Here is a 19,526-nt window from a genome sequence, read left to right on the forward strand (position 1 = left end):
AGTCTGGCTCAGCAACATCTCTGTGTGTCATCTTGGGAAAGGGGGACATACACCTCTCCCTGGCTCCATCAACCAGGATTCATGGGGATCTGAGCAGGAACACGAGGATTATCCCCATCACCAGTGTACAGCCAGTCTCTTTGCTTTTTGTAAAAAAGCAGGTGGTTTCCCAGCAAAGAGCACCAAAAAACACTCAGAGTATTCCTTTGTTTGAGCCAGCCAGCTCCAGCCACCATTTTGTCAAGGTAAAAATGTATTTACTTGCCTTTCTTGCTCATTGATTGTATTTATTAAAAGAACATTATGACAGCTGAATATCAAATTCCCAGCTAGGCTTTTATCTCCTTTTTAAGCCAGCCTGAATTATTGGCCAAATTTTATAGCTTACCCATTCTCCTTTATGCTCGTTTTCTCCAAGAAGGAATTGGTGCTGTTTGATATTTAGGCTCATTTGTTGCCAAGACAGAAGCTATCAGCTTAGGAGCTGAAAATACTTGGAGCACAGAGCAGGGTTCTGGAGCCTTAGCCAACACAAAGAACAGGATTTATACTAATAAAGCTCTTGATTTCGGTTCTTTTTGAGGGCTAGTGCTCTAAATCTTCCTGATGAGATGACTCTGTGCAGAGAACTCCCTTCATGTTTTCGAAATGCAGTATGTAGTAATTTATTTTCTGACGCTCTTCCTTGTGGTGTTCTTATACACAGTGACAGGGATGGGAGCTGCCACAAAATGCCACCATTTCAGCCAGTGGCTTCGCATAGTCACATCCCACAGCCCAGTATCCAGGCGCCCCTGGACTTCAGTTGACATTGAACCCATTTTTACCTCTATATTAAGGCGCATTTTTGTTTTTAAAATTCCTTCTACAAAGAACCAGAAGTTTTTTCAGCAGCAGAACCCAGAGTGTTGGTTGAGCCACACAACCAAAACCCACATGCCAACATAAGACTGCAAAAGAGTTTACTCTTGCTTATGGTGTGGTAGATATATTAGAAATAAAATCTTTCTTCCAGCCTGTTGTTGGGAAAAAATGGGAACATCACAGTGCCAGCTTCTGCCCTGCTTCCCCTTGCGCCCAAGGTCCTGTAAAACCACATGCCAGAGAGGTTCTCACCTCACAAGGGTTCTCCCCAAACACAGGGCTTTCATCACAAGACAGGACTACAGCCTTCCAGGCTGCAAAAGATTACATTTTCAGGGAAAACCAAAGAAAACAAACATAAAAAAAAGACAATTCCATGTGATTTGATACCCAAAGAGGTAACCCCTAGGACTCTTTAGATCACCGCATCCTGTACTTTGCCATTTTTAACACTTAATTGTTGTATTAACTCTACATGCAGATGTGATTTTTACTAGTGTGCAATGCCCAGGGGAGAAAAATCTCAGAAATCACACTGGAAATGTTACAGGACAAGGCTTTAGCACTAACACCATAGTCCAAACCTGCAAACTACAGGCTGCTCTTCCCGCATCCCTCATTGCACACCTATAGCAGCACACCTAGCACAAAATAAACACCGAGCCACCACCATCTGAGCTTTGGTTTCATCAAACACTATTTTGATACCACAGCAACACAAGAGTGTTTAAATGAAGAGTGACCCCATGTCTGTGGAGTTACTGCTCATACACTCCAGAGAAAGCATAAAGAGAAATATTTGTGCATCAACACCTGCTGCGCACTAAAGCCCCTCCTCCAACACTGCTTCGAAGAAGTTTCTTGTCTGCCTTTGGCTTTCTTTTTCACCTCTGCAGATCTCACAGTGCAGCTATTTAACTCTTTGGGCCAAAAGCAATTCTTGAAAGACTGTAGTTTTCTCCTGTACAGAGGAGAAGTAAAGCTTTGTAATCGCTTTTTGGCACTGGAAATTCAGGTTTTGTTTAGCTTGGAAATATCATGGATGTAGCTTGAGTAACTCTTCAGGGTGGTAAAAGTTCAGTGCTCACAAGGGAATTCTCAGTCGTTTATCTTAAACTGCCAAAGGAAAGTAATTTAGAGGCCCACAGGGTCTGCCAGCCTGAAAAATGTGGAATCATCCCAACAGGCAGCTTCTTGCTCCTCCGAACCTCCCTGCCAGCAAAGGCCTATGAAGAGTACAAGGTGTATCTCGAAACCAATACAGCCCTAAAGAGGGAATAAAATCAAAATCCCTTTCCACACTGGCTCATTCCAAACAAGGCTTTAGGCACAGGAGCTACAGCCACTGTTCACACACCTACCACAAGGAGCAGGATATGAAATCTGGCCAGACTACCTCATCCCCACCCTGTGCTTAATTTTGGCCAAAAAGAAGGATAAAGTCGTAGCTGTGCTAGAAATCCCTGAAGCAACCAGTCAGTGAAATAATTTCTATTACGGGGCTTCTCCAGGGCTGGGTCAGCCAGAGGCATGGAATCCTGATGCGACATCTTCATTAAGGGTAGATGAGGACCCCCAGCACTCCCTGTGCACTAATGACCGCAGGAGGCTGTGCCTCCAAGTCATGTGTGACCTGGGAGAGATCAACAACAGGTGCTTTTTATTACCTTTGTAACACAACAAAAGAAATGACACCCAGTAAGGAGCAGTGTTTCCCTTCCCTGAGAGTGAGCAGGACTTTGAGGAATGGAGTAATAAACCAGCTGCATCTCACAGGAGCAAGTTCACAGAGAAAAAAAAATGTAATTCAAGGGGACCCTGATCTTCATCAACACCATTTGAGATTTTTAATGCTCCTTCTGACCTCCACTGCCTTTGCCTGAGCAAAATTAGGAGGAATAGACTATCCCACATAGGTCTGTAGGTTTGGAGAGAAAGGGGCCCCACAGTTTTGCTCCCTGGAGGCACCCGCTCTCCCCACCCCTTTTGTGTGTATTTTTTTAACATGCCACACATCAGCACAATGCTAACAAGGGCTTTGTATGTTTTCTGCCTATGCAGCAGTTCAAGACACACAACTCTGGATTTTTTGAAAGGGAAAGGGGGAGGGAGCTGTCCTTTGCTTAATTGCACAGCTTGCTCTTCTGCATGACTACAGGGAAGGGAAAAAGAACCAAGGTTTAAAAACAGACCAATTTTTAGTTGCCAAAAGGGTCAAACTCAGTCTTCACACAAGATACAGAGGAGCTCAGAGTAAAACCTAACAGAGACAAGACAAAAATTATAAATCGTTTCTTCTCTGGAGTTGGATGTCACCCCAGAAAACAGCTCATCCATCCTCACTTGCTGCTGTTACAATCTCCACATTTGCACACCTGCCAGTGCAGATTCCAGCACTGAAAAAAAAAAGGAGGGAAAGGTCTGGAAAGCTGGACTGTCAGTTTTTCCACCTGCCAGGAGCAGTTCAACGGAGCCTGGGTGGCTGAGCTCCAAGGAGCAGTGAGCAGAGCACGTTACCTGCCTTCTGGAGTTCCCATCTCACATGCACATGCGTGATATGGACAGTGCTGGCAAATAGCTTCCTTCAAAAATAAGGATGACTAATCCACAGCAGTGTTGCTTTATTTATTTATTTTAAAGGCCACAAGGCAGAGCTTTTTCCAGAAGCATCAGGCTTTTTGAACCAGCAAGCAGTGGGAAGGGGAAGCTCTGGGACCCACTCACGCTCTGCAGACAGAAGTAACTGCTGTGGGTTTGTGTGGCCTGTGTGTGACACACGCAGATGTGGCTGGAGCTTTGTTCCTCATGCTGCTGGCAAGGCCAGATCACACTGCCTGGGTGACTCCTGGATCCCTGTGTGGTCTGTAGGGATCTGCCCTGGAGGGGGGCTACATAAACAATACATTGTTTCCCTTGGAAACAAGCAAAAAATCATAAACAAACAAACAAACAAACAAAAAAAAACAGAGAAAAAAAGAAGCATGAAACAGCTTTAACCCGCAACTGCAGCATTCCCCGGGTGAGGGTATGTTCTGGAAAAAAACGGGGTGCAGGGACTTGGGATCAAAGTAGAGCACCTGAATCACTCGGTGGGCCTAGTCCCCCCAGCAAGGTCACTGTGGCTCCCAGGGACACGCATTAGTGCTCCACTGCAAAGCTGTGGAGGAGCCGCAGTGGAGGCAGCACTGCAGGAGGTCACTTAGGGACTGCAAAAGGGACTGGATTATAAATAAATAAATAAATAAATCCCATAAGCAGATGTTTACTGACATGCAGCAAATCCACAGTTCAGCTCTGGAAAGCTGGATGGTTGGAGGGACAACAGCCCAGTTCCCAGGACGTAGCAAATACTCTGCATCTACAAATTTAGGTTACAGCTTTCAGCCAGACCCACACCCCATCCCACCACCCATCCACCAGCCCCACCAAAAAAACACTATACCAAATTTGTCATCTTTTTAAGACAAAAAATTGAGAGATTGAAATTGAGATTTGCCACCAAGGTGATTTTGGGTGGTGGTAGCATTAAATACTTACCCACCTCACAGCCAAGGGCTGCACAATCTGAAATTTGTGAGTGTTTGCAAATGGTTTGGAAAGCTTTCCAAGGAAGGTGCTGTACGATTGTAAATCTTTCCCGTTATTAATAAAAGGGAGCTATTGTTCCAGCTCTTATCAAGCCTTGTCTCCAGCTGGGCAATTTTAAAATGCAATTCAAAACACACACAGGAAAAAAATAAAAGATCATGAGGAAGCTTCAGAAAAAAAAAGAAAAAAAACCCAACAAAAAACAACCAAACAGTGAAGGAGAAATGAGAGGGGGAAGGGAAATAAAAAATAATACTCCTGCTATTTAAAATGAATTCCGAGCAGGAGCATGCTGGGGCGGGGGGGAATCCCTCCTCCCACTGCCTGGGAAAGGTCACTTATGCCATCGGTGCCATGGCCACGCCGGAGCGGGGCTGCGGTGCTGCCAGCCCTGCCTCATCCATCTCCATCAGCGACAGCTCTGCTTTCCATTTATTTAGAAGAAGGGGGAAAAAAAAAAAAAAAAAAAAAAAAAAAGAATAAATAAAAAAAAAACCCCCCTCCAAGTCGCAAATACCTCCCAGCGCCCTGTTTTCAAGGCTGGAGGAACGGAGCAAGGGGGAGCGGCTTGGAATGAGGCTCCCAGCCAGAGAGAGGTGGCGCATCCTCCGCATCCTCCTCCTCCTCCTGCCCGGCGCTGCGGCAAAGGCGCCGCAGTGGGGGCTCCCCGCCCCCGTGGAAACTTCTGGAATGAGCAGCTAAGCTGGAGAGAGGAGAGAAACCTTTATACCCGCAGAGGGGAGAGGAAAAAAAAAAAAAAAAGCCATGTAATAAAAGTAAGAGATGATTGCACAAGGCCGGGGAAAAACAAGAGATCTCTGTAAAAGTGAAGCCCCTAAGCAGCTCTGGAAGCCCCGGCTCGGGAGATGGTGCAGCCGCCTCGGCTCGAAACAAAACGCCCCAACAAAGCATATAAAAAAAAAAAAAAAAAAAAAAAAAAAAAAAAAAAAAAGCGAGAGAGAGAGAAAAAAAATGGTGGTGTTTGTAGCGCGAGATGGTGGGATAAAGGAGATGATCCCTCCTCCTGGATCTACAGCAAAGCCGGCCATTGCAGTTCCCTTTATCCCTTTTCTGTGCAATGAATTGTCTCATCCGGACTATTCAGTTGCATTTGCAGCTTCACTTACTGCGGTTTGGTTTTGTTGTGCTTTTTTTTTTTTTTCCTTTTTCTTTCTTTTTCATTGTTTGTTTTGGTTTTGGTTTTTTTCTGGCTGTATTTTTGTCCTCTTTTTCATTAAAAAATAATCCTTCCCAAATCGCCCAAGGAAAATCTACATCTCTGTGGAACAAATAAAACATTCAGGCACAAACTTCCATCATGGACTGTAAAAACGAGATGGGTTGGGTTTTATTATTTTTTCTTCTTTTATTTTTATTTTTGATGCCATTTTTCTCCTGCTTTTAGGATACACTGTAATAGGAAACCAATGGAGGAAAACAAAGGTAATATATATATAAGATCAAAGAGATACATATGGGCCAAAGTTACAGTGATTATATATAATTAAATTATAGTTTTTAGGTGTGTGGGCTTATTTTATATAGTAAGTAGTCTCTGGGAAAAGGTCATATATATAAAAATATGAAATATAGAACAGCATTAATATATTTATATTTAAAATATATACACGTATTTCTGCATCAGTAGAAATAAAAGAGCATCTATACCGGTCTAAATCTGCAATTCTATGGGGAAAAAAAGCAGTATTTTTAGGGATGTCGCTTTTAAGAAATAAGAGGCAATGTTACAGCCTGTAACAACACTGTGATGCAGGAAAAAAGGGTAAGGCAACATTAAAAGAATACTTAAAACGAAAAGCAAAAAGTCATGGTACCTTGGCTACAGTCTCCAACAACTAGCGTGTGGCTGTTACAGGATTTGGTTTTTTTTCAATGGTGTTACCACGTCTGATCACAACAATATATGATTTTAATTAAGCGAATGGCGGGCAGGCTTGTCATGGGGAGCAGGCGAGCAGCGGTAGCTCCTTCCCAATACCACTGCAGCTCGGATGATAAATCAATCCTCGGGCGTTTGGGATATTTTTTTTTTTTTTTTTTTTTTTTCCCCTTAAGTGCTTGTGGGGATTTTCCATACCGTGAGGAGACCGGGAGATGACGCCTTCCACCCCAGCGAAGGAGAAAGGTGGTGGAAAAGCAAAGAATTAGGCATAAAATGACCCACCTTGGGGGTATGTGTGGTGAGGATGAAAGGGAAGGGGGGGGGGGTGTGGAAAGCGCAATTCTGGGCCAAACCCCCTCAGCTGTGAGGGGAAAAAAATCACAAATTACGGGTAACACGGGGGTAGCGGGCGGGGAGCTGAGCTGAGGGGAGGATGAGCGGGGACTCCGCCATGGCGGAATGAAATGGCGTATTTCTTGCCATTTTCACATCCTTTTGCAAAGGCGGCGAGGAGAAAAGGCAGGAGGGAGGGGGGGTATAAGAAGAAGGTCAGGTTTCACCCGCAGCGCTTCCGCCCGGAGGGGATTCAGACAGGATCAGAGCCCCTTCGCCGTGCCCAAGCCGCTTCGGCCCCGCAGCCTCTCCTCACTTGTCCTTCCCCCTGCCGCCCGCCGCCGCCATTTTGTCGCTGGGCGGCCATTTTGTGAGCGGAGCGCGGGGGCAGCGCCTGAGGGGCGGCGGGGACAGCCGCGGCCGCCGCCGCCTTGTGTCTGCCCCAGCCCGCTTTTCCCTCCTCGTTTTCTCTCCTTTCTTCAGGAATTTTTATTTTTCTTCCCGAAACACTTTGTCCTTAACTCCCTGTCTAGAGCGCGATCGCTTCACGAAAAAGAAATAAAAAAAAATAAAAACACCCCAACCCAACAAAACACCAAAGCAACAACAATAAACCAAAAACCCAAACAGACCTCATACTCAGACGAAGCAATCCAATAAATGAGATTTAAAGCATATTCCCCAGCTTGGCTGTGAGGAAAAGCTTAACCTCACGGAGAATTAGGGGAGATATTATAATATATATTTATTCCCCACACTTCTCCAATTTTTTCCCCTCTGTGATAAATCCCTGAGGTCAATAATCCACCTTGATGAAGGGGATAACCTCTTCGAAAAATACCCTGTTTTTTATTTCAATGAAACACCTCACTCACGCTGCTTTCCTGGACATACCAGCAAAATAAAGATACAACTTCAACCATTTGAAGCGAAATCTGGGTGAAATTTGGTAATTTTCAGGAAATAGGCTTGCAAGATGCTGTAATCACTGATAGAAGGAAGGAAATCTGAGATATGAAATAGCAAAACCCTGCTCGCAGGTGTGTGCCGTGCGTCTGTTTTCAGAAATAGGGTGGGTTGGGCTTTTTATCCTTTATTTTATAAACAAGCCAGTATAGCACTTGCAGCCTGGTAATGTGCTTGCACGCTCACCTCATCCCTTTTCCCTCATGCTATCAAAATCAATGTGTTTTCAAACTACATAGTGGCAGTGGGTGGTTCAGTTTAGTCAGGAAAACTGGGGGGAAAGGAGAATATTAGCACACAGCTTTTTTTTTTTTTTTTTTTTTTTTTTTTTTTTTTTTTTTTTTTTTTTTTTTTTTTTTAATATATATATATATATTCCACCTGTGCTGTATGAGCTGGAGAAATCCAGGCTTGGGCTGTTCCTGGTATAATCCCTGCTGGTTTTTGCCTCTCCTAGAATCAGCAGGATAAGACTTCGTTTCATTTAAGAAATGTAATTTTTTTAGGCTGTGTCAAAGGAAACTGCAGAAAATAGGTCTGAATGCTCTGTGGGGAAGAACAATGCTGCAGGGAGCTGGCTAGGATGTGACTGCCATTAACCTGGGATCCAAAAAGAAAAACACAGTTTTCCTGCAGCTCTTTCTATCTTATTTGAGAAAAACCATCACCAGCACCCAACCTGGGTCCCAGCGGCTTTTCCAGCCCCTTTATCATCCCACATTCCTTGCTCCACACTACAAATCTTCCATTTTCCGAAGGAACTTGCAAAAAGGGTTTTTATTTCATGAAGCAACATTTTAACCACTGATTTAAAACCACTACAGCTGTGCCTGGCAGCTTCTTCTTCAATTTAAAACCTCTTTTTGAAAAATCAGGCAGTCCTTTGAGTTGTAAAAAGATAACCTTTAGGCTTTTTTTATGGGACGCACTATTGTATTCCTGGGAGCAAGTTGGCCTCACAGCAGGGCGAGAGATCGGATGCCTTGCTGGGAAAGCCCAAAGAAATTTTATATACAGGCCACACCCAGCCTGAAGTGAGGAAATATTTGCATTTGCTGCTCCTTGGAAGGCAGCCAGGTCCTTCCCGCTCTCCTCAGCCTGCCAAGAGGGATTGCAAGAGCCGACAGGCGTATTGCAGCAGCCAGGGGAAGGGCTGGAGCCATTTGGAGGGCTGTGATCCTCTCTGCCCTTTGGCACTGCCACAGGGACAAGAGGAGGGACTTTGAGTGTGTTTTACACCCGGGTGGTCTGGGGGGTGCTCCACAAGGCTTTGGAGCCTCGCCCCCCCCCAAAATGTTATTTTTTATGGCAGGATATGTGGTTGGTTTATTTTTGCAGACCCAGGTGCTTCCAGAAGTGCTCGTGACAGGGTGAGGAGCCCAAGGACAGGCTGGCCACTGTAGCCCATCTGCATTTGCTTGGCAGCAGGACAGGATCCAGCTCCTGCAGCCTCACCCCTGCGGAATCTCCTGCATGCGGCTCAAAATTCCTCGAGCTCCTCCCAAGGGAAAACACGGAGCTGTGCTTTTCAGGCAAAGCAATGCTCCCCACGCCTCGGCTCATAGTGCTTCTCCCTTCATCCGGGAAGAAGACAGCTTAAATCAGCCTTTTTGTCTTCTTGTCTGTGTCCATGTATCTCTGTCCCATGTCACCCTCCACTCCTGAAAAATTATGACAAATCTGACCACACTACATCCCTTTGCCATGCCGCCAAACTCTCCAGCAGTGCCTTTCCTTTCTCCTTGCTTTCCAGGACCCTCTCCAAGGCTGCCTGTAAATAAAAGCATTTCCCTGCTTATCTCTAGCCAAAAATTCTGCAGTCCCAGTGCCAACAGCACATGCTAGAAGGCTCCAGGAGGGAAATACCCAGCTCCTTCCCACCAGTCCTCTGCTTGCAATAACACATCCAAAACACTGCTCAGCATTGCACTTCCATTGTCCCCAAAAACCTTGAGTGGAAATATATCTATATTACAAAAAGCAAGCAGCTCTTTGCCCTCTGGGCCTTCTTTTTCCTGCTCCCTTTGGCCACTGCCACATCATTTTACTTTTTTTAGCATCATTTTGATGCCAGATTTTCCTCACAGTGCAAGAAGCTTTGGAAACTGAGAGCTGACTTGGAGCACGGGAATTCCTTGGCATGGGAAAAGGAGTTCCCACCCAACCAGACCCAAAGCCACCAACTTACGTGACCAGGACAGACCACAATTTATTTATAAATATGTTTAAAGCAAGTTATGAGCTGACTGATGGCCCAGAGATGCTCGGTAATAAACACTGAGTAACCAGCTTTGTAGACGGGGAAGAGTAATTTGGAAATAGTTATTGATGTGATTAATTAACCAACATTAACCCCTTCACTCACAAACACAGCACACACTGGAGATATACGTGATCCAGGAGCTGCTGGTCTGGTGGTTGTTTTCTTTGTTTGCAGCTCCCATTTTCCATCAGGAAAGCGTTAAACATCATCTCACGTGCTCTTGCTATTTTCTGCTCTTGCTTTGTGGCTTTTTAAACACTTTCGGTTAAAAAGAAAGTTAAAAAGTTTCTCTGCCTGGTTTGCAACGCCCTCGCAAAGAAAACCACTAAGCATCGGCAACATCGGTTGCGCAGATGTTGGGCGTACAGCGAAATGGTCTAATTTCTGATGTTTGAGGCCTGGACTGAGAGGAGATCAAAAAGCTTCCACTAGCAGAGCGATACAATCTTGGATAACATGCAGAAAGCGGGCTGTCCATCTTTCCCAGTGTCCCGGCCCTGTGCCATGCTTTTAGCTGAAGTTTTGCTGCCTGATGGAGGAATTTGTGCTCCGGCTGCCCTCTGCCGGCTCTGGGATAGATAGCAAAAAAAAAACCCCAAACCACACCATCCCTTTAATGAACACCATGAAAATCGCCAGATCCCATATCCACCCCAAAAAACAACACTCTAGGTGACAGCAGCATCTGCCACATCGCTACACCCGTAAATGCAACTGTTACAGACCTGAGTGACCCAACTCTTGCCACACCTAGAGAATCCAAACCCACCATTTTTTCCTTATTTTTAAATTTGGATTTGATAGGTTTGGAATGCAGGGTGCGTGAAAGGAATGAGAGTTTTTAAACTCAGGATTTTATTTAACTGTGAGTAACTAAATCAGTGCCTGCTCTTCACAGAGAGAAACATTTCAGTGAAACCCCAAGGAAGCTTGTGAAGAAAGAAACACCACCCAAGAAAACCAAACTGACCTTAAAAAAGGAGTTTAAAAAAAGAAATAAGGAACAAAACCTCCAGTCCTCATTGCTGCTCCATCAGGGCATTTTATATTCATCATTAACACAGAGCTGTGCTGGGACGTATCGACAATTCTCCACCCCACCAGTCCATGGGGTCAGGGTCCTGGGGACATTTTGGTGATGAAAACCCGGTTCTGCAGTAATTTGGGGGTGCAGCAGGCACCCAGGGTCAGTCACAGGGCACATCCCACTGAGGGCAACCCCTTTATGGTGCCTGGCACTGGAGGAGGTTGATGAGCTGTAGGGTCTCAGCAGGATGACTCATTGCGCCAGCGGACGTGGCAGGACTTGCAGAGAAGGTGGTCATCCAGGGGGTAGCATCCGTTCTCGGTCAGCTCCAGTGACAGGGGCATCCTGCAGCTCTGGGAGCAAGAGGGGAAAAGGAAGCCACCTTTTAGGGGTTCCTGTGTTGTGTTACATCCTATTTTCCCCGAGAAACCCCCCAGCACTACGAAAAAGTGACAAACTACATCAAAAGCATGCAAAACTGAAGTTCTCCAAACACATCATCATTATCATCACCACCTAATTTTATTTTCCCTTTCCGCATTACTTGTAAGATAAACTGCAGGCTGAAAAACAGCAATGGATGCTGCCATCCCTGTGTCCATGCTCAGCTAGGGCTCAGTGCCACCCCCTTGGCTTTGGGGGTCCCCCAGCCCCTGGGGCCATACCTCACAGCAGTAGCAGCTCTCGTGGAAGCTGCGTCCCAGGCATTCGATCTTGTAGGTGTCCTCGTCCTCATGGGGGACAATGGGACGCTCACAGGCACTGCACACTGCAGCGTATTTCCTGATGGAGCAAATGTGAGCAGTGTGAGCCCTGGAGGGTGACAGGGATGAGCTGAACCCAACTCCCAGTGTGGGAGACACTCCCCCACTGCCAACCTGTAGAAGTCAGGCACGCAGTACACATCACCCTGCCCGTCCACAGCAAAGCTCTCGGTGCCAATGGCCCGGCTGCAGGCAGCGCAGCAGAAGCAGCTGGGGTGGTAGCCCTTGCCCAGGGCATGGACAATGTGCTCTGTGATCAGCCTCTGGCACTTGGCACATTTCTCCAGCATAGCCTGGAATTTAGGGAACACATGCCATGAGACACCAGCCCACACCCCAAGGGATGTTCCAAGGGTGCTGGTTTTACCCGAAGGAGGATGGGTACCTGGAAGCAGGTGTCACACGTGGGACACCCCTCTCTCTGGAAGTAGCGCTGCCCAGCCAGGAGTCGGTGGCAGGTGCGGCAGGTGAAGCAGTCAGGGTGGTACTGCTTCTGCATTGCCTCCACCATTGGCTCCTGCGGCCCCAGTGCTTTGTGGCAGAAGGCACAGATGTCTGCAAGAAGCAGGGAGAGTGGCTGGAAGCTGCATGCCTCAGTTTCCCTAAGTGGGGATGAGCCCATGCACAGCTGAATCTCCCCTTACCTCTGGAGCTGTCCCTCTCTGGGTACCCATTTGCATCCTGCCACTGTTGCTTGCCTGCTTGCTCCTGGCAAAATGTGCGTGACTGCAATTCAGCAGGGAAGGTGGAAGGGGCCTGGCAAGTGGGGAAGGGCAAAGCCATGTTAGTTATACCCCTGCAGGTGGGGAAACTGAGGCACTGGGGGGACTGCACTCTGTTATCCTCACCTGGAGGGTGGTGGGTGCTGCAAGGTCCAGTTGCTGCAGTGCCAGACCCAGTGGCTCCACGGACAAGGGCTGGGGCACTTCAGAGAAGGGGGTCACTGGTGGGGATGAATGTACAGGAGCCACTGGGTGGGTTTCTGCAGCAGCAGACAGACATGGGGGGTTCAGAGGATCAATAATGTCAAGTAACACTGGGTCACTATAATGCCCTGTCACAATAACGTCCCAACACCTTTCAGCAGTGCTCACTGACCTGCCCTAAAAGCAAACGCCATCGAGGCAAGAGGGGACAAACAGCACTGATAAGCCAAGCAATGGAGAACAAACACAGCCCATCCCCAGGAGCCGGATCCAAGCTGGGATGGGTGCAGGCATTTAAGGAATAACTCCCCCAAAAAATAGCCCCACATCCCCTTCTGCACACACATCCTTTGGCAAAGCATCTCCACAGCCTCCTCAGCCCCATCACCATCCTTCCACACTGCTCACAGCCCTCCATGGACACCCCTCACCTCCACTGGGCAACGTAGGGGGTGACAGCAGGATCTGGGGGTGATGGGTGCCAGGGATCTTGGCACCATCTGGCTGCGGGTCCTGTTGGGTTTTCTCCTTGGTGGCCACAACCCTCCGTGGTGGCACAAGGGTAATGAAGACAGACGAAGCAATTCTCTTCTCCACTTTCCCTGGCAACATCACTGAAACTGTGGAAGGGCTGGACTGGGGGTTGACTCTAGGGAAAATAAAAAAGAAAGAGAGTAAAACTCACAGGCTTACTGGCAGCTCCTGCAGCCGTGTTGCTCTTCGGCATCAACTCGCCTCCCTCCTCCCGGAAAGGGAGAAGGAATGAGTGTCCACGTCACAGCAGTAAATGGTCTCATGCCTGGGAGGACACAGGGTACAGAGTCCAGGTGAGGCAGCAATTGATATCTCCCATTTTCACACCTCTGTGGCCAAATCCCACCTTTTCATAAGCATTTGAATCTCCTATATTTCCTCTTATTGCTCCCACCCACCTGGGACTAAACTCCCCCATGTGCACCAGGAAATATCCACCTTTCCTTATAAAAAACAGGGCCGCAATAGGATTTTGCTTTTGCAACCCATCTTTTGGAATCTTTCTACATCCCCATTCCCTCCTTCCTTATCCCAAATATCCTGCCAATCACTTCCAGCTCTGCACATCTCCCCCTTTTGTTTTTCCAGATGGGAAAACTGTGCTGTGAATCACCACGTCCCTGACATTGACACATGCCATGAGCAGCACCCGGCAGCACAGGCAGGATATGCCCGACCCCGAGAAACCCTACTCAGGAAGGAAAAGGGCTGTTTCTCCTACTTCACAAAGGGAAAAGCAGCTGTGATGAAGCTTCCCCTTCCCAAATGGAATGGTTTGGAGGGGAGGAACCCTGAGGCTTTAGTCAGGGTGCTGTGTTGGTGAAGCAGGATTCATCCCTGAGGTGAATCAGCAGCTTGAAAAATACCTGTGTGATGAGTTCCTGGTCTCATGCAGCTCTGCTCCCCTAAAATCCCACTTGCAGGGGTCAGCACATCCTTTTGAGGGCAGACAGACTCCCCGAGGTGAGGAAAAAGCTTTGCGATGTTCCTGTCGGTGACTTCAGCCTCTGACTCAAGCAGGGAAGGGATTAAAGAGGAAAAAGAACCCCAAACATTTCGCTCCCTCTTTCCCTCCCTCCCCGCCGGCTACCGGCGCTACCGGCCTTCATCCAGCTCCTCACCCACCGGAGCCGCCAGCTCCCCAGCAGAGCTGTGGAAAACCCAACCTAAAAAAAAAAAAAATCAAAAAAGAAAAAAAAAAAAAATTCTCCAGGGTTAATGGGAACCATGTGCTCATTGCATTCCTCTTTGTGCCGGGGCAGTCGGGATCCCGGCGGCCCTGTGGCGGGACCCCCCAGATGCCCCCCAGCCAGGGGCCATCGGGCTGATCAAGGCTCGAGGGGTGCATTAATGGGGTCCCCCCCCATGTAGTTCTATCCTGGCTGGGGGGGGCCGAGGCCACACTGGAAAGGAACCCCCTTGGTTTCCCTGAAATCTCCTGGGATGGGAGCTCAGATGGGATTGATGGGAGCTTAGGCCACTTATGGGGTATCCCCACAACCCCCAAAACCGGGATGGGACATAGCCCTCTAGGGCTGTACCTCAGCTCTGTCCCCTGCCCCAGGGACCCCTCAAGAGGGTGCTCCGAGGACGCCCAAGGAAAAGGGATGGGATGGAGATACACAACGCTTTGTGCCTTCTTCCCCCACCCTGAGTGATTTCATTGTCCTCTCGTCCCTCACCTGCGGGGTGGCCTTGCAGCCTCGCCGGCATCCCGTGTCCCAGCATGCAGCCTCACAACTCCCTGTCCCCTACCTGGCAGTGCGCTGTTCCCTATGGGGCGGTAGCCCCACCGTGTCCCCCTGCTGGGATTCTCCCATCCCCTCCCTGGGAGAGTCCCCAGTCCCTTCCTTGGGGACGGCTCTTGGTCCCATTGTCTTATCCCATCACGTGTGGGGTCCCGTGTCCCATATTGGGGTGTCCCCTGTGCCTTTCTGGAGGTTGGGGTCCCAATCCCACACCTGGGGGTGGTCCCTACCTGAGGGTGGCCCCCGTCCCCTACCTGGGCGGGTCGTACCTTGCGGGCAAGGTTCCCTGCCCGGGATGGGGGCGGGGGGTCGCCTGCCCGGAGGCGGCCCTGCAGGCCCTTGGGGGTGACCCTGTCCCCGACCCCTTCCTGGGGAGCCGGTGCGGGTCCCTCCGTGCGCTCCGCGGGCGCGGCGGGGGCAGCGGGAAGGCAGAGCCGCCCGGCATCACCGCCCCTTCCTCCCTCCTCCTCCTCCTCTTCCACCTCCCTTCCTCCTCCCCCCTGCCTGCCCCACAGCCCCCGGCGGAGGAAGAGGGGGCCGTATGTCCTTAGGGTGCCCCATTCACACCTCGACTGTCCCACGCTCCGCAAAGTGCTCCAAGGGTGCCCCGTCTCTCCTCAGGGTGTCCCAGGACCCCATGGGTGCCCATATATGCTCTGGGATTATGCCCTGCAGGTCTTCCCAGTGACCCCCCTGAGAGCCTCACACACCCTCAGGGCACCCGACACCAAGGGGTGCCCCGTGAGCCCCCCATACACCCCCGGAGTGCCTGTGTACCCCAATACAGCCATAACATCTCCATAGAGCCCCAGGATAACCCTTATCCTCCAATACAGCCTCAGTTACCTCCCCTTACAGCTCTATCCCCAAAATGCCTCGTATGTCTTCTATGCATCCCCACCCCAGACCCCCTCCTGTTCCCCCCCCTTCATTAGGGATCCATGCCCAGGTAGCCTGAAACCCCCTCCCCAAACTGCACTCCACCTTCACAGGGCCTGTTGCCTCCTGGCACAGCAAGGGGCACTTCCCAACCACCCAACCAGAGGGTCACCCCACTCCGTGCCTCAGTTTCCCTCCCCAAGGAGGAATTCTACCTATCTCCCTCAAAAAGCTGCACCACCACCCCCGGAAGTGCTTTTCCACTACAATGGGACCCCAGTTTGCTCCACTCATGGATTTTGCTGGAAAAAACCTTTATTTTCTGAGATTTATAACCCCCTGGAGGCCCCTGACAGTATGGCCCTGCAGCCAGCAAGGATGGGACATCTGTCAGCATCATGCAATCCCACTGGGACCAGAGAACATACCCCAGCAGTGCTGCAACATTACAGGGTCCCCCCAAAGAACAGGGGCAACATGAGTCTTCCTCCCGATCTCCTCCATCCCATGGGATGGAGTTGGATGCCTTCCAGGAGTGTTGCTAGAGGACATGAAAGAACCACACTCACCCCTCAGGTTGAGAAGTGAGGAGAGAAAAAGGAAGTTTATTATGATTTGGGGTTTTTATAGGGTTTGGAATTTGTTTAGGGATTGGGGGCTGAGAGTAACACCTCTCTGACCCCAGTGGTCAACTTAGAAGTCTATCAATTTGTCCTTCCCCCTGGAAGGAATGCATATTTACAAAATATCCATCTTTGTTTTTGTTACAAGTGTAAGAAAATTCCAGTCCAAGAATGAAAACACATCAGAAGGCTAAAAAATCAGGGTGACACAGGAGCTGTTTTTTCTTAGTCCCCATGGGGGATCTCTGATGGGAGGATTCTGAGGGTGCCCAGCGAAGCCACCCTGAGTTTCTGCTGTCTGGTTACACCCCGTGGCTCATCGGGACATCTCCTCTGATCTGGATCCCGACAAACTATCCAAGTGAGGCTGCTGGTCAAAATCCTGTGGGGGATGGAAAAAGAGAAGCCGAAAGGCCTCACATTGTGGCCTCGGGGCTGCCACCAGCCCCTCACCCCGGAGCTGTGGCAGGGAGGTGTCCCCCCTTCTCACCTGCCTCCAGCAGGACTCCAGCAGGACCCCGGAGCAGAGCAGACACCATAGCTCCCCCAGCAGTGACAGGAAGACGTGCAGGATGTCGGTCCATCGGCCCACGGTGAGGAGGAGGATGAAGAGGCCGCCCATCCGCACCACCACAGTCCGGAACACCAACCCCCTGCCCGTGCTCTGCCGGGACTCCTCTGCGAGGATACAACATTGGGGAGCCACCACAGGGACATTCGGACCTCCACAACCCCACAATGGGGAAACCAAGCATGGGGTGGCTTCATGTATAGCCCATGTAGCCCCTTTACGCCTCCAGTACATCCCATGTACCCCGTATACAGTGCCAGGGCACCCCATGTACCCTCTATACACCCCCAGTACCCTCTATGTACACCTGGGATGTAGATACATACACCCTCTACAAGACCCCCAGGACACCCCATATGGGCCCTATACACCCCCAGCATGCACTATATATAGCACCTACACAGCCTAAGGGACACTATGTCCTCCCTGCATATCCCTAGGACACCCCATATACTCTGCATTCAACCCCAGGACCCCGCATCTGCCGCTATACAGCCCCAGGTGGCCTCCAGTAGCCCCACACAGCCTGAGTATATCCCACATACCCCCATCACACCCCCAACACACCCCACGCAGCCCCACGTGCCACTCAGAACCCCCCTGAGATGGGTCAGCCCGCCACCCACCCTGCATGTAGACGACCAGCAGGGTGTAGCAGATGGTCAGCGGGGTCCAGAAGCGCACGGCCTCGCCCGTGGAGAGGAAGTCGTGGTTGATGAGCTCCACAGCGGCCAAGTCAGCCACAGCGAAGGTGAGGGCCAGGGCGTTGCGCAGCAGGCGCGGGATGCCGTGCCCCGCAGCCAGCAGCAGGATGCAGACGCCGCAGTAGCGCGCCTGGCTGTGCAGCTCGTACAGGGTGCAGACGTGCCGGGCCAGGCGCCGGGCGTGCAGCGCCAGCAGCCCCGACAGCCCCGCCGCCAGCACCAGGTTCCAGCTGCGGTGCGGAGCCCCCTCCAGCAGGAAGCTGAGGCCGCAGGACACCCCACAGCCCAGCGAGTACTGGCACAGCAGGTAGAGCTGGCTGCTGTGGGCACCCTGCAAAGCAGTGGGAGGGGTTCATGGAATCAGGGAATTGGTGAGGTTGGAGAACACCTCCAAGATCAATGAGCCCAACCATTCCCCCAGCACTGCCATATTCACCTCTAAACACGTCCCCAAATGCCTCACCCAAACACTTGTTGAACCCTTTCCAGGACAATGATTCCAGCATTGCCCTAGGCAGCCTGTGCCAGTGCCTGAGCACCCTTTCAATGAAGAATTTTTCCCAATATCAAATTGAAACCTCCCCTAGCTCAGCTTGAGGCCATTTCTTCTCATCCTGCCCCTTGTTTCCTGGGAACAGAGCCCAGTCCACACCTGGCTGCCCTGTCCTGTCAGGGAGTTGTGCAGAGCCAGAAGGACCCCCTGAGCCTCCTTTTCTCCAGGCTGAGCCTCTTTCCCACCTTCCTCAGCCACTCTCGGTGCTCCTGCCCCTTACCAGCTCCATTCCCATCTCTGGACATGCTCCAGCCCTTCAGTTACACGCCTGGCCACGGAGGTCCAAGAACTGGAGGTATCCAACAATGCCAGCACAGGGGAACAGGCACTGCCCTGGGTAGTGCCTGTGCCCACACTGCGACCAGCCAGGGACCATTGGCCTCTTGCTCACCTGGGGACAGCTGGCTGAGGTGTAAAGGGACACATGGCCCCTCCCTACCACAGCCCCTCGTGGGTGCTGAACAAATTCCCAATTTCCCAGCTCCATCCACGCCATACCCCACCGTGCCTCGGTTTCCCCCATGCCATCTCACCTTTCCAAGGGAGAGGATGGTGGAGACAGCTCGCAGGGAGAACTCCAGCACCACCAGCGCAGCCACACGGGAGCCCACCAGGGCCAGGACACCGGTCAGCACCAGTACGTGCAGCAGCTCCAGCAAGGGCCGCTGCGCTGCAATCGCCTCCTTCTCCGCCTGCCTCTCCGGGTTGCTGGGAACAGCAGGGGGGGAATGCTGAGCCAGGGGGGATGTCACCCAAAATGGGGCGACAAGCCTTAGTGACATCCCTCTCTGTGCTTTGCAGCAGAGGCTGCAGGCCCTGCCTTGCACCCCTGGGTGCCAAGAGCCGTCGCCCAACAGCAGATCCCATGATCAGATCCCCAAAACCAACCTTCCCCCCAGAGGGGATGAAGGACTGGTGCTTACTTCCTGCATTGGATGTAGAGATAAACCTTCAGGAGGCTGCGGAGCACCGAGACAGCACAGGCACCCACCAGCCCTGCGGGGAAAGGCAGCAGTGGGTCACTGGTGTCCCCTGGGCTGTCCCCAGGCTACCCTCGGGGGATCTCACCTTGCAGGAGCGCATCCAGCAGTGCCCAGCCCCATGCCAGCCCCGGCAATGCTGGGAGCCAGGACCCCAGGGAAGGCATTTTCGATGGAGAGAAGCCACAGTGTAGCCAGGCCCTGGCTCCAAGGTCCGCGGGGCGGAGGCAGGGACTGCTCCCACCCCGCAGCTAGTAAATCATTATTGGGGCAAGCTAGGGCAGCTGGAGTCCTGGCTGG

At 50.6% G+C, this 19,526-nt stretch overlaps 2 protein-coding genes and 1 long non-coding RNA gene across 9 annotated transcripts; all 3 read right to left on the reverse strand.

Moving 5' to 3' along the window:
* Positions 1 to 3,478: 3,478 nt before the first annotated feature.
* Positions 3,479 to 6,277, reverse strand: LOC136370835 (uncharacterized). 6 transcript variants are annotated; one of them, XR_010745243.1, is made up of 4 exons: positions 4,406 to 6,277; positions 4,135 to 4,222; positions 3,942 to 4,070; positions 3,479 to 3,741 (listed from the first exon to the last, which is right to left on the reverse strand). It is a non-coding gene; the product is annotated as an uncharacterized lncRNA (long non-coding RNA). The 6 variants fall into 6 exon arrangements; XR_010745242.1 differs by having other exon boundaries at positions 4,402 to 6,277; XR_010745245.1 differs by lacking the exon at positions 4,135 to 4,222 and having other exon boundaries at positions 3,942 to 4,062.
* Positions 6,278 to 10,755: 4,478 nt separating this feature from the next.
* On the reverse strand, positions 10,756 to 14,751 carry FBLIM1 (filamin binding LIM protein 1). The gene is made up of 8 exons (XM_066334484.1): positions 14,035 to 14,751; positions 13,066 to 13,283; positions 12,557 to 12,690; positions 12,353 to 12,464; positions 12,094 to 12,263; positions 11,823 to 12,001; positions 11,610 to 11,727; positions 10,756 to 11,297 (listed from the first exon to the last, which is right to left on the reverse strand). Exons 2-8 carry the CDS (start codon positions 13,244 to 13,246, stop codon positions 11,184 to 11,186), a joined length of 1,008 nt encoding a protein of 335 aa, XP_066190581.1. The 5' UTR covers positions 13,247 to 13,283; positions 14,035 to 14,751; the 3' UTR covers positions 10,756 to 11,183.
* Positions 14,752 to 16,669: 1,918 nt separating this feature from the next.
* Positions 16,670 to 19,510, reverse strand: TMEM82 (transmembrane protein 82). Of its 2 annotated transcripts, none has more exons than XM_066334467.1 (6): positions 19,315 to 19,510; positions 19,170 to 19,242; positions 18,780 to 18,954; positions 17,616 to 18,024; positions 16,909 to 17,096; positions 16,670 to 16,800 (listed from the first exon to the last, which is right to left on the reverse strand). In XM_066334467.1, exons 1-6 carry the CDS (start codon positions 19,391 to 19,393, stop codon positions 16,735 to 16,737), a joined length of 990 nt encoding a protein of 329 aa, XP_066190564.1. In that variant the 5' UTR covers positions 19,394 to 19,510; the 3' UTR covers positions 16,670 to 16,734. The 2 variants fall into 2 exon arrangements, with proteins under 2 accessions (XP_066190564.1, XP_066190565.1); XM_066334468.1 differs by having other exon boundaries at positions 19,135 to 19,242; positions 19,315 to 19,437.
* Between the last annotated feature and the right edge of the window lie 16 nt (positions 19,511 to 19,526).

This window comes from Sylvia atricapilla, chromosome 22 (assembly GCF_009819655.1).
Source record: "Sylvia atricapilla isolate bSylAtr1 chromosome 22, bSylAtr1.pri, whole genome shotgun sequence".
Taxonomy (NCBI): domain Eukaryota; kingdom Metazoa; phylum Chordata; class Aves; order Passeriformes; family Sylviidae; genus Sylvia; species Sylvia atricapilla.